This window comes from Pelodiscus sinensis, chromosome 24 (genome assembly GCF_049634645.1).
Source record: "Pelodiscus sinensis isolate JC-2024 chromosome 24, ASM4963464v1, whole genome shotgun sequence".
NCBI classification, from domain to species: Eukaryota; Metazoa; Chordata; order Testudines; family Trionychidae; genus Pelodiscus; species Pelodiscus sinensis.
Genome location: NC_134734.1, coordinates 3,989,899 through 4,003,365, shown reverse-complemented (window position 1 = coordinate 4,003,365; position 13,467 = coordinate 3,989,899). Strand labels below are relative to the sequence as shown.

At 59.6% G+C, this 13,467-nt stretch overlaps 1 protein-coding gene across 1 annotated transcript; it reads right to left on the bottom strand.

The window, feature by feature from the left end:
- Nucleotides 1-2,905: 2,905 nt before the first annotated feature.
- On the bottom strand, nt 2,906-7,765 carry LOC102449547 (proline rich transmembrane protein 1B-like). The gene is made up of 2 exons (XM_006110257.4): nt 6,713-7,765; nt 2,906-4,819 (listed from the first exon to the last, which is right to left on the bottom strand). The coding sequence occupies exons 1-2, from the start codon at nt 7,049-7,051 to the stop codon at nt 4,670-4,672; spliced, it is 489 nt and encodes a 162-aa protein (XP_006110319.2). The 5' UTR covers nt 7,052-7,765; the 3' UTR covers nt 2,906-4,669.
- Nucleotides 7,766-13,467: the final 5,702 nt, after the last annotated feature.

Genomic DNA, 13,467 nt, shown 5'->3' with positions numbered 1-13,467 from the left:
TCTGGGAGGGGGGTGGGGGCTAGTGGTTAGAGCAAGGGGGAGGGGGCTGGGGGAGCCAGGGCTCCTGGGTTCTCTCCTAGCTCTGGGAGGGGGGTGGGGGCTAGTGGTTAGAGCAAGGGGGAGGGGGCTGGGGGAGCCAGGGCTCCTGGGTTCTCTCCTAGCTCTGGGAGGGGGGTGGGGGCTAGTGGTTAGAGCGAGGGGGCTGGGGGAGCCAGGATGCCTGGGTTCTCTTCCCAGCTCCATAACACATTTGTTTAGACTCATGTGACTGCAGGAAACCAACAGCCGGGTCCCGTGTGGCGCTGCGGCTCCCTCCCCACGGCCCTGCCCTGAGCCCCCAGCAGGTGAGCCACTGCCAGACAGCTGGGAAGTCCTCCCCTTGCCCAGCTCTTCCCGCAGGCCGGGCGCTTGCCCTCAGAGCTGCCACAGGGAAAGCTCCAGCCACAGGCCCATCTGCCCTGGCCTCCTGCCTGCACCCCCTCACTGGTACAGAGCCATGGGCCCCTTCACAGGCCCATCTAACCCGGTATCCCACCCCCCTTTGTGACCCTGACTCTGCCCCATTGGCCCATCTAGCCCGGTACCCCACCCCCTTCCTGCGTAGGCCTGTGGGTACACAAGGCCCGGACTTGTTCGCCGGCTGTGTCATTCCTGCGACAGGCGACCAGGTGCTGGCCCAGCGGCAGGGCTGTAAGGTGTGTGACACTCCACCCCCCAAAGCCACCCCCCCCACTTCCCATGGAGGGGTAGGGAGGCTGCGTTTTGTGCGAAGTCCACCCTTAGCGGCGTCATTCTAACCGCCTGGCTGTAGGGTCGCCAGGTGTCTGCTCTTCAACCCGACAGTTTTTGGGCCCTCTGTCTGGTAAAAAAAAATCAGAAAACATCGGACACGTGCAGTGTTGGGTATTTTCTGGTTTTCTGACTGGGCGCCCGAGGGAAGCCTGGCGGGGGCGGGGGGAGTGGTGGGGTGCGGTGCGCGATCGGCGCTGGGAGCCTCTGGTTGCGTGTGACGCCTTGGAGGGGAAGCCCTGTCCCTGGTCCTGAGCGCTGTTCCAGCGCCTTGTGGAGCCGCACCCGGACTCCCTAGTGCTTGGCCGGGACCGTGTGCGGGACGGGCAGCGCCCTGGGATCTGCACCCGCCTGGGTCAGTCCCGCTCCCCCCAGCCGATTCGCTCGATCTCCCCCGGACAGCCCCGCTGCCCCCCACTCCCGCCAGCCCTGCTTCCCACCGGCTGCCCCGCCCCTCGTCCTGGCCAGCCCCGCCTGCCTCCTGTCCAGTCCCCCGTCCGGTATTTTTTTAACTCGCCTGGTAACCCTACCTGGCTGTTGTCACGAGTACCCGGGGGACTGGCTGTGCTACATGTGTGTGTGTCACAGAGCGTGGGGGAGTCCCTGGGCCCCACCCACAGCCAGAGGGGATTCTCAGCTGGCAGGTAGAACAGAAGGTTCATTGGCTCACAGGGACACAGCGTGGCACAGATCTGTTGTTAAGGGAACCAGGAGCAGCCAGAACAACCCATCTTGGGGATATGGCACCGAGCCAGGGCTCTGCCCCGCCCCCAAGCCGGCTAGTCTCCCCGAGCCAGCAGAAACTCCCCCCCCCACACACACTGGTCCCAGCCCTCTAAGCAGCCCTGCCTCCTCCTTTGTCCCAAGGTGTGATCTGTTGTCACCTGGTCCTCAGGAGGATAGAGGCTGAACACACTTCCCCAGTGAGTCGGGCCCAGCTGTCCCCTCCTCATGCAGAGAGAGCGGCAGTGCCCAGGGAAACTGAGGCACACACACAGCGTTACTAGAGAACAGCACAGGGCTGTAGAATCACGTACAGCACCGCAAAGAGCGACTGCAGGGACTACAAGAGTGAAAGCAGACCCCACTGCATCACAGCGGGATACCGAAATATGTGGTGAGACAGGGAACACCCACAACCAGGGCCGCCGACGAGGGGAAGGGCTCAATGCCCTGGGACCCAGTGGTGTAAAAGGGCCCAGCGCTCTGGGCTGCTCCGATTACTATCACAGCAGTGGTGGCTGGAGCCCCGGGGGCCTTTAAATTGCCCCGCTCCTTCCACCTGAAGCCACGCCCCTTCCACCTGAAGCCACGCCCCTTGTGGAGGCGCCGACCGAGCATGCCCCCCTCCCATGGCTTTTCAGGTGCAACAGTGGAGGAGCTTGGACGGCCCGTTATGGGGAATCCACTCCCAGGACTACCCCAGTGTCTTCTCGGGGGAGCACGTCGATCGGGGTGGGGCACCTCAGGCCCCGGGGCTGGATGTGGCTCCCCAGGCTCAGGGCTCCCACCCCCTTGGGGAGCCCGCGCTGGTGCTCCAGCCCTCTGCCGACATCCGCAGGGCTGGTGCACAGCCCCTCAGCGACGGGTCCTTGGGGTTATTTTGCTTCTCGCTTGCGTGTGGCCCCCAACTGATTTTTCTGTGGCTCAGCGGCCCCCAACCCAGAAAAGGCTCCCCAGCCCTGCTTGATCACTTGGCCTCACCCCCCAGTGTGTCACAGCCAATGCAGCACCCAGCACAAGCCTTTGCCATATATGAGCTGGGGGGGGGGGGAGTCTAGTGGTTAGAGCAGGGAGGGGACTGGGAATCAAGTCTCCTGGGCTCTTTCCCATGCTCCAGGTGGGCAGAGGGGTCTAGTGGTTAGAGCAAGGAGCTGAGAGTCAGGACTCCCGGGTGCTTTTCACGGCTCTGGGAGGGCAGTGGGGACTAGTGGTTAGAGCAAGGGACTGCAAGTCAGGACTCCCAGGTGCCTTCCATGGCTCTGGGAGGGCAGTGGACACTAGTGGTTAGAGCAAGGGGCTGCGAGTCAGGACTCCCATGTGCCTTCCATGGTTCTGGGAGGGCAGTGGGGACTAGTGGTTAGAGCGCAGGGTGACCAAGGAAAGTTCTCAAACACACGCTGGTGGAATAATTTAATGAGCCCGTTTCCTCGGCGAGGCCCCTCGCTGGCTTTGGGTCGGTGAGCCTGGAAGCAGCGGCAGGGGCAGATGTACAGAGAGGGGGGCATGCGCCACCAGTGGCGTCTCCGGTGGGCGAGGCGAGGGCAGGCAAAGGCAGGCTGGCTAGGTGAGCGGCAGGAGCAGGACTCCCATTGCGGCGCGCCCCTCTCGCTGCAACACAAACGTCTCCATTTGGCACCCCGGTGGGGCCTGGGCCAGGCTTTTGGACATTCCCAGTGGAGCTTGGCTGTTGGGGGAGTCAGCGATCTCGCAACACCCCGTGGCCACGTGGGCCCGGGCAGGCTCTGGACCCCGCGGTAACAGCCGGGGGATGATTTTGAACCTGCCTCATTTCTCTGGAGCGTCCGATGCCGCTTTAACCAACACGCCAGGGAAGGGTCCTGCCTAGCTCCCAGTAGTGCTGCCCCTCAGTAGGGTTGCGGGCTCACACTTGGATCACGCCCTGCCGTGTAACACAGCCTGAACACGTCCCTGAATTGCTGTCCCTTTGCACGAGAGCAGACTTGTGCACCAAGTCTTTCAGCCTCTCTCAGCCACTCAGGCCAGGGCGGGGGGGAGGCGGCGTCTCCTCTCACACAGGTGCTGGGCTTCATCCGTGGCACGAGCGTGTCCATCCTTGGCGCTCTCAGCCGATCGGGGAGATCTCTGGGCAGCCAGGCGAAGCTGGCGGGTGAACCCATGTGCACACAAGGGGCATTTTGCCACTTATCAGTGGAGCTGGCAGGGGGCGGCTCTCATAGCCGGGCACCAGGAGCTGGGCAGTGGTGTGCTCCCTCGCCTGAGACATGCTGTTTAAACACAGGGTGACTAGGAGCTGATCGGATTACCCAGCAGACAGTGGTTTTATTGGTCTTACCGGTCACGCCATGATGGGTCCCCTTCATCCATTAACCAGCAGCAGTAGTAGACTGTTATCTTCCAATCACTCCTCTAGCCAGCAGCAGTTCTAAGGTTGTTATCCTCTAGATGGCACTAAAGGAGTCACTCCACTAGCCAGCAGCAGCAGTAAGGTTGTTATCCTCTAGATGGCACTAAAGGAGTCACTCCACTAGCCAGCAGCAGCAGTAAGGTTGTTATCCTCTAGATGGCACTAAAGGAGTCACCCCACTAGCCAGAAGCAGTACTAGAGCCCTTATCCTCTAACACAACCAACAGGGGAGAATCTTAGTCCGTGGTCTGGACTGTCCCGTCTTTCCCAGAAGCCAATGGTGTGGCCCAAAATGGACCTCAGCTGGGTGGAGTTGGGTGGGGAAAGCCTAGGGGTAAGGCTGGATTTGGGACCACCCTCCTCCCTTGCATCATCTCAGACCCTGTCTGAAGCCCTGTCCATCCCCAGTGTCTCCCAGAGTCCTTTGCACCCACATTTGAACCATGTCCCTGGATGTGGGTGGGTGGAATATGGCCTAGTTGGGAGTCCTGGGTTGGGCAGAGGGGACCCTTTCTCCCTGGGTCCCCCGGTGTGCGCTGGGGCTGGCAAGGGGGGGTTACGCTGGGGGAGAGGGGCCCATGGACTGGCTGCTTGGTGGGGGTGGCTGGGGCTGAGGAGATGGTTGTGTGTGCAGGTCTGTGTGTGATCTTGTTGCTGTGTGTGTGTTCAGGCAGGTGTGGAAAACCCGCTGCCCCCTACTGGAGGGGTTGGCTCAGAGCTGGATACGCGGAGAGGCTGGGTGGAAGGATTAACTCCTCAGGGATCGGCTCTCTAGTGAAACATGGTGATGGTCACCACGATGGCAATCCACGCGATCAGCAGCACAATTCCCACTCCGAGGGCCGTGTGGTTGAAAATCTGGGCCATCCGGGAACTCCGCTGCGCTTGGACAGCATTCCCGGCGTTGTTGGCATCCCTGGTCTGGGGAGAGAGAGAGAGACAGGAACAATTAACCCCACAGCTACTGGGAACTGCTCACCCGGCACTGAGATGCAGCCACCTCTGGGGTGGGTCAGTGTGTGTGTGTGTGTGTGTGTGTGTGAGGGGAGGGGGGTAACGGACACATATAACATATAAGGGAAAGATTCACCCAGTGCTGAGATGCAGCTGTCTCTGGGCTGGGACAGCAGGGGAACAGATACAGAGCAACACCCCATGGGGCTGGCTCATTGGGGGCTGAGATGCAGCTGCCTCTGCGGTTGAGCTGCTGAGTAACAGACATTACTAGCACCTCTAGCACACTCTCTCCTATTACCTCTGTGTGGCTGTTCCAGTGACTCTCTAAACCAGTGTTTCCTAAACTTTTTAAGACTGAGGAACAGCAAACAATAAATTATTTATGGGGAACATGAAAGATTTTTTGTTGAGAAAAAAAAAGTCGGGGGGAAAAAGGGTCGGGGGAAAGTTCTCGAGAAAAAAACCTTTAAGGGTGGCCATTTTGAATTCTGTTGTTCTCTCGGAACATAGTTTAAGAAACACAGCTCTGAACAGTCCCCAGCTCTTCCCCACCCGTATTTCCACAGATGGACAGCGGCTGGCGAGGCTCCACCCCAGGGAGTCAGCACCCGCCCTCCCCTTAGATCTTGGCTCTGTGCTGCACACTTACCTGCCTTCATCAATCCTACTGCTACCCTGAATCTCCAGGGCAAGCAGTGGCCAGGGTGGTACAGTCTGTGCCACCAGCCATCTGGGCCTCCACCCCCAGACCGTACTGCCCTACGCTGGCTCCCCACTCAGTAGAGTCGCTTCCTTGTCCTCCTGCCAGTCCTGGAGGAAGGGTGTCTCGCCGCTCCCGAGGCCGGCTCCCCGAAGGGCCACCCGTGTGGCCTGTGGAATTCATTGCCACAAGAGAGAGCTCCCTGCGCCCTGCAGCGCAGCGCCCCCTAGTGGTGCAATGTGATCAGCCCTGACTGCCACGGGAGAGCCCCCCTGGCTGGCCCCTGGCAGCACAGTGTCCCTAGTGGTGCCATGCGAGAGTCCTCCCCCCACGCCCGGCAGCGCAGCGCCCCCTAGTGGTGCCATGTGAGAGTCCTCCCCCCACGCCCGGCAGCGCAGCGCCCCCTAGTGGTGCCATGTGAGAGTCCTCCCCCCACTCCCGGCAGCGCAGCGCCCCCTAGTGGTGCCATGTGAGAGTCCTCCCCCCACTCCCGGCAGCGCAGCGCCCCCTAGTGGTGCCATGTGAGAGTCCTCCCCCCACTCCCGGCAGCGCAGCGCCCCCTAGTGGTGCCATGTGAGAGTCCTCCCCCCACTCCCGGCAGCGCAGCGCCCCCTAGTGGTGCCATGTGAGAGTCCTCCCCCCACGCCCGGCAGCGCAGCGCCCCCTAGTGGTGCCATGCGAGAGTCCTCCCCCCACGCCCGGCAGCGCAGCGCCTCCTAGTGGTGCCATGTGAGAGTCCTCCCCCCACTCCCGGCAGCGCAGCGCCCCCTAGTGGTGCCATGTGAGAGTCCTCCCCCCACGCCCGGCAGCGCAGCGCCCCCTAGTGGTGCCATGTGAGAGTCCTCCCCCCACGCCCGGCAGCGCAGCGCCCCCTAGTGGTGCCATGTGAGAGTCCTCCCCCCACTCCCGGCAGCGCAGCGCCCCCTAGTGGTGCAAAGCGATTATCATGACTGCCAAGGAAGGTCCCTCTCGCTCCCAGCAGGCAGCGCAGTGCCCCCTAGTGGTGTGATGTGAGAGCCCTCCCTCTGCTCCCAGCAGTGCAGCGCCCCCTAGTGGTGCCATGTGAGAGCCCCCTCCCCCGCCAGCACAACACCCCTTAGTGGTGCCATGTGAGAGCCACCCCCATTCCCGGCAGCACCGCGCCCCCCCGGACTCACCTGGATGGAATACACCAGCGCCACGATGCCCAGGGGCAGGCAGCAGCAGAGCAGGGTAAAGATGGAGTAGCCCAGGTAGTCGTTCTCCTTGACAGTGGGCGGGGAGACCAGGATGACTTGCTGCGGGGCATAGACCATCGGGCCCCGGCTGGGGTCCTCGTTGTACGGGCTATAATAGCCCTGCGGGTGGGGGGGCATTCCGGGGGTTGCCCCATAGCTGGCTGGGGGGAACTGCCCGCCTAGTGGGGGAGGGGCCCCGTAAGGGGGGTTGTTGGAGTACGGCGGGGGCTGAGTAGGAGCGGAGGGTTCGGGGCCTTTCTCGTAGCTTGGGTAGCTCATGGCGCCACTCCCGCTCTGCTGCTCCCTCGGGGCGCGTCTCTCAGCCCCCTAATTTCCAGGCCACTGCTCTGCTCCTCCAGGCGGTTCTCCTGGGGCTTCCTGAGCTGGCTTGGGGTGCGCTTGCCCGCTGAGCTGCCTTGTGGCTCTGCTTTTCCACCTGCCACTGCCTCAGGTCCCTGCAGGTGTGTGCTCTGCTCCGCTCTGCTCGTCACACCCCTCCTCTGCCCTGCCGAGCCAGCTTCTCTGTCCCCTTCCTTCTTCCCTCGCTGAGACACCGAGGCCCCTGGATCTCCGGCTCTTCCCCCTTTCACCTTCCTCTGCCCAGGAGAAGCACACGCTCCGGGATCCTCCACTCCTCTGCTCTACTCTTCTTCGCAGAGCCAGCCTCCTTTATCCACCGGACAGAGCCAGCCCATGCACCCGCCCTCTGAGAAATTGGCAAGAACCAATGCAGCTGGGCGCTGCCGCACCCAGGAGAAGAAATGTGAGCACGAGGAAGGATGCCGCAATAAACGGCCCCACAGTCCCTGCTTAGTGGCCCGTTAAAAGTCAGGAGGAAGTTCTCTCACGGGCTGCTGAGAAAGGGGCGTTTGTGCCAGAGTTTGCCATCTCTAACCACTAGTCTCCACGCCCCTCCAGGAACAGGGGTAGATCCCCAGACATCCTGGCTCTCAGCTGCCCTGGCTACGGCCACTAGACCCCACTCCTCTCCTGTAACCGGGCAGAGAACCCAGGAGTCCTGACTCCTGTATCAGGATACGGTTCAGCACACAGGGGCGTATCGGAAAGGTTCAAACAAACAAGCCCGCGCAGGACAAAAGGGTGTAGTTGGGTGTATGCACTGCAAATGGGGCTGTGCAATTATTAAATGTAAATACACATAGGTGGAGAACGCGAGATTCATTGTTTTCTTCAGCGTTGGGGAGGCATCATGGTGGGTTCGGGTCTGCAGCAAACCACACGGAACTGGGTTCATCAGAGCGTCCGGCCACTGAAAACGCCCCGCCCGCCATCCTTCCAGCCACCAGACCAAAGCCCGGTATTTCCCCAGCTGAAACGAGCCGTCGTTTTTTACCCTGGCTGTGTTGGGGTTAAGAAGTGCCCCTCAATGCTTGGGAAAAATTAAAGTCAGATCTGAAACTCCCCCCATGCAGGGTTGGAGAAACTCATCCCAGCCTCTGTCTGCCCCCTCCCCGCGTCGTTCAGCAAACCACGTGAGGGGCCCTCGTGGCTGTACAGACCAGTGATTTTCCATGCACCGGGGCTGTGGGGTTTCCTGGGGTCTGGCCATTTCCACGTGCCAGACAGAGGACATAAATGGCAGTTGCAACGGCTCCTCTTTGCTGCCCCGTTCCCTGTGCTGTGGATTTGCCACTAACAGGAGCAACATGAACTGTGGGCCGAGCCCCCTCCGACCCCAGCGCGAGGTTTACAAGCCAGCAGCCTGTTCCCTCCGCCCTACCCCGGGGACTCTGCACTCTAGTGTGCGTAGGATTTATTACCCAGTGGCAACACCCTCTGTATGCGGCTAAATGTCTGTTACTAAGCGTGGGCCGGAAGCACGTTGAGAGCAGAGACCCACGTGGACCTGGGGGTAAGAGTGTGGCCTGGGATGAGGAGAAGGGCTGGTCCTGCTGGGGGGCAAGTCAGGGCCTCTCCGTGCCCAAGGGTCTGCGTTGGAAGGGGGAGGGGTCCTGGGCCTGTGGGTCAGACCTGGGGCTGTTGGGACAGGCTGGGAACTGGGCAGGAGGGGTCTGGGGCCAAGAAGGGGGGGTGCAGGCAGGAGGCCAGGGTAGATGGGCCCGCTGGCCATCCATGGCTGGAACTTTCCCTGTGGCAGCTCTCGCCTGGCCTGTGAGACTTCCCAGCTGTTAGGCAGAGACTGTTCTCACCTCCTGGGGGCTCAGGGCCGTGGGGAGGGAGCCGCAGCGCCACAGGGGATCCGACTGTTGGTTTCCTGCAGTCTCATGAGTGTAAACAAATGTGTTATTGAACTGGGGAGAGAACCCAGGTGTCCTGGCTCCCCCAGCCCCCTCCCCCTTGCTCTAACCACTAGCCCCCACTCCCTTCCCAGAGCTGGGTGTCTAAGTCCCACTGCTGTGCTGTTCTTACATGGCCCTTTTGCTTCCTCTTTTCCATTTCGGTGGCATATGAATGAGGCTCCTGGGGTGTTCTCCATCTTGGCCGAAACACCCTCTTTGCGGAGATGTTTTGTGACTGGCCTCAGTCAACTCCACTATCCCATTCTTATGTTGACCCCGTATGGAGTCCTCCTGCCCCACAGCCCAGCGCCCCCTAGTGCAGCTCTGGGGCATGGGGGCCAGCCCTGACTGCTCGGGGAGAGGCCCCCGCCCTTGCGCCGGGACATTGGGCCATACCTGCCAGCTGGGGGAGAGCCAAGTTTGGATTAGTTCACTCACTTCCTTGTTGAGTGTAATTACCACATTTTCCATTTTGCTTAGGGTGGCTCCCTCTGTATTGGGAAACCACTGACTCCAGCACCCCGTCCCCCCATCCCGCAAAGTCGAGCTGAGCAGTCCCTCTGCCGCCATTCTCCAGTTTTTCCCACCCCAGAAGTGGCTGCATCTCAGCACTGGGGGAGCTGTCCTGTCCCTGAAGTGGCTGCATTGCCTGCTTCTCTCTCCCCGCCCGCCTCCTCCCTAGGTCTGGGACAACCCCAGCAGGGGCTGCCCCTCACCGTGCCCCCTTGCCTGGCCGCACCAGCTGCTGAAGTCCATCATCCTGCGGTCCCATAGCATGAGGGGCAGCCTGACCCAGACAACCAGTTATCTGGCACAGCATGGGCCTCCGCTCCCCCGCCTCTCTATGGGGGGCACATTCTAGAACCCCAGCTATTTCAGGCCTGGAGATTACATCCAGCCAAGAGCTAGACGTAGAACCCAGGTGTCCTAGCTCGACCACTCTAACCACTGGGCTCCGCTCCTCTTCAAGTGCTGGTGCTAGGACACAGGAGTCCTGGCTCTACTGCTCTAACCACTAGACTCTACTCCTCTTCCAATCCCTGAGACTGGAACCTGGGAGTCCTGGCTTGACCATTCTAACCACTAGACTCCGCTCCTCTTCCAGTGCTGGGATTAGACCCCAGGAGTCCTGGCTCCCAAGCCTAACCCCCCAGGCACTGCTCCCAACCCAGAGACACAGACAGTCCTGGGGCTGGACTGGGGGATACAAAGCTAGTGCAGGAAGGTCTGGAGCTCGTGACAGCTTATTTGTTGCTACCAGGAAGTGGCTGTACAGAATAAACAGATCAGACACTGTCCTTGCTGTGGCCTCTCTAGACTGCAGCCCTCTCCCACTACCAGGGTCACTCCCTCAGCTCCATGCGACTGGGTTTGGTTTCAACTTGATGGAACCTGGTGGCTGTAACAACAGCAGCCTCTGTTCACAACAAAGGCACACCTGGGTGTGACCCTGCACGGACTGTGCCTTTGTACGGGGAGTTACAGCTACGCTAGGTGGCTCTCTCTGTCCAAGATCGGGCTGTGTTTCTGGGGGACACCCCCAGATGGTTGGCCTCAGCCTGTTTGGGGCTCAACAAGGGTCCTCAGCAATGTTCCGCTAAGATTTTCCATCTGTGTGTGGAATGAATTTTATTCTGTGCACCAACACATGGGTGGATGTGCACCACCAACAGAAACACATGCTGCTGGCTGTGATCAGCTGCGGGGTACTCTCCCAATCAGCTGGGCGGCACCTGAATCTCTCCTGGACGGCCGCCCAAGTGCTCAGCTTACAGGGAACACTGGTCATCAGCCATACCAAGAGCCACTGAAAGGGGCCATGGCATACATACACCTAATGCTTCAGCAAGGCATGTGGACAGAGACCTCTGAGGCTGTTGAATTAACAGGGTACCCTTGTAGCCAAGAAGGCAAACGACATAGTGGGGTGCATTAGGAGGAGCATTGCCAGCACATCTAGAGAAGTGATTGTTCCCCTTTATTTGGCACTGGGGAGGCCACATCTGGAGTATTGTGTCCAGTTCTGGGCCCCCCACTACAGAAAGGATGTGGACCCGTTGGAGAGGGTCCAGCGGAGGGCGACCAAAATGATTCGGGGGCTGGAGCACATGACCTGCGAGGAGGGGCTGAGGGATTTGGGCTTGTTCAGTCTGCAGAAGAGAAGTGTGACGGGGGATTTGAGAGCAGCCTGCAACTCCCTGGAGGGGGGTTCCAGAGAGGCTGGAGAGAGGCTGTTCTCAGGGGTGGCAGGTGGCAGAACAAGGAGCAATGGTCTCAGGTTGCAGTGGGGGAGGTCTAGGTTGGATATTAGGACAAACTATTTCCCTAGGAGGGTGGGGAAGCCCTGGGATGGGTTCCCTAGGGAGCGGGTTGGGGTGGGATGGCGGGGGGGGGGGGGGGGGAGGGGAGGGAAGGATTCTCCATCCCTAGAGGTGTTGAAGTCCCGGCTGGACCAAGCCCAGGCTGGGATGATGGAGTTGGGGTTGGTCCTGCTTTGGGCAGTAGGCTGGACTTGATGGCTCCTGAGATCTCTGCCCGCCCAGGGATTCTAGGATTCTGTTCCCCCCAGGATTCTAGGATTCTGTTCCAGGCCGGGCACCGGGCAGCTTGTATTTGGGACCCAGGAAGCACCGGTCCCATGGCAGCAGGAATACAAAGGGCAGCTGCACCTTTCCATGTTGGCTTCAGTCCTGCTTCTCACCTCCGGGAGCACCTGCTCTGCCCAGGTTTTGTCTACACGACGGCGGGGCAGCGCTCTCACGCCGCGCCGTGGTCACGGCAGGGGTGGGGGGAGAGCTCTCCCGGCGCTGGAGGAAAGGGGAGTAGCGAATGGCGCCGGGGGCCTGTTTACACGGGCGTTTCACAGCGCTGTCACTTGCTGCACCTGCTGGGCGGGGGGATTTTTTCGCAGCCTGGCACGAGAACATTCCAGTGCAGTAAAACACCCGGGTCCACAGGGCCGAGTGACCCGTCCACGTGGCAGGTGTGGCACAGCGTGACTTCACGAGCCCGCAAACACCCCGCCCCCAAAGAACCCAGCAATGGACTTTGAAATCTTATGCAAACACCTGATTGCGTCATCATTGAACAACCAGCTTCCTGGACTTTCCTGCACTCTGGTGTTTGGGGAAAATCTAAACTACACACCTGGCAGGGGGCAGAAGCACAATTTGTACCTGTGGACAGAGAGTTCACATCTTCGCACTGCTTGGGAGCCAGAGACTGGAATGTAGGAAGGGGGCTGTGTGATTTCTCTGTGTGTGTGTGTGTGATGAAAAGAACACGGCTTGTGTGTGTGTGTGGGATGAGAAGGTCACAGCCTCTGTGTGTGTGTGATGAGAAGGACACAACCTGTTTGTGTGTGTGTGTGTGTGTGTGATGACAAGGACACAGCCTGTGTGTGGGGATGTGTGTGATGAAAAGGACACGGCTTGTGTGTGTGTGTGTGTGTGTGTGTGTGTGTGGGATGAGAAGGACACAGCCTGTGTGTGTGTGGGATGAGAATGACACAGCCTGTGTGTGTGTGATGAGAAGGACACAGCTTGAGTGGGGATGTGTGTGTGTGTGATGAAAAGGACATGACTTGTGTGTGTGTGTGTGTGTGTGATGAGAAGGACACAGTCTGTGTGTGTGTGTGTGTGAGATGAGAAGGACACAACGTGTGTGTGTGTGATGAGAAGGACACAGCCTCTGTGTGTGTGTGTGTGTGTGTGTGTGTGTGTGTATTTGTGTGATGAAAAGGACACAGCCTGGATGTGTGTGGGTGTGTGTGGGTGTGTCTGTGTGTTTTTGTGATGAGAAGGACACTGCGTGTGTGTGTGTGTGTGTGTGTATGTGATGAGAAGGACACAGCCTCTGTGTGTGTGTGTGTGTGTGTGTGTGTGTGTGTGATGAGGACATGGCTTGTGTGTGTGTGTGGGATGAGAAGGACACAACCTGTGTGTGTGTGTATGATGAAAAGGACACAGCCTGTTTGTGTGTGTGTGTGTGTATTTGTGTGATGAGAAGGACACAGCCTGTATGTGTGTGTGTGATGAGAAGGACACGGCTTGTGTGTGTGTGTGGGATGAGAAGAACACAGTCTGTGTGTGTGTGTTATGAGAAGGACACAACCTGTGTGTGTGTGTGTGATGAGAAGGACACAGCTTGTGTGGGGATGTGTGTGTGTGTGTATGATGAAAAGGACACAGCCTCTGTGTGTGTGTGTGTGTGTGTGTGTGATTAGAAGGACCCAGCCTCTCTGTGTGTGTGTGCGTATGTGATAAGAAGGACACAGCCTCTCTCTCTGTGTGTGTGTGATGAGAAGGACCCAGCCTCTCTGTGTGTGTGTGTGTGTGTGTGTGATGAGAAGGTCACAGCCTTTGTGTGTGTGTGTGTGTGTGTGTGTGTGTGTGTGTGTGTGATGAGAAGGACACTGCCTGTGGCCTGTGAGTG

Excerpts from the sequence above, each read along its gene's own strand:
- LOC102449547 (XM_006110257.4), bottom strand. The coding sequence starts at position 7,051 with ATGAGCTACCCAAGCTACGAGAAAGGCCCCGAACCCTCCGCTCCTACT. Across the intron at positions 4,820-6,712 it reads CGCTGGTGTATTCCATCCAG|ACCAGGGATGCCAACAACGC; the intron begins GTGAGTCCGGGG and ends CTCTCTCCCCAG.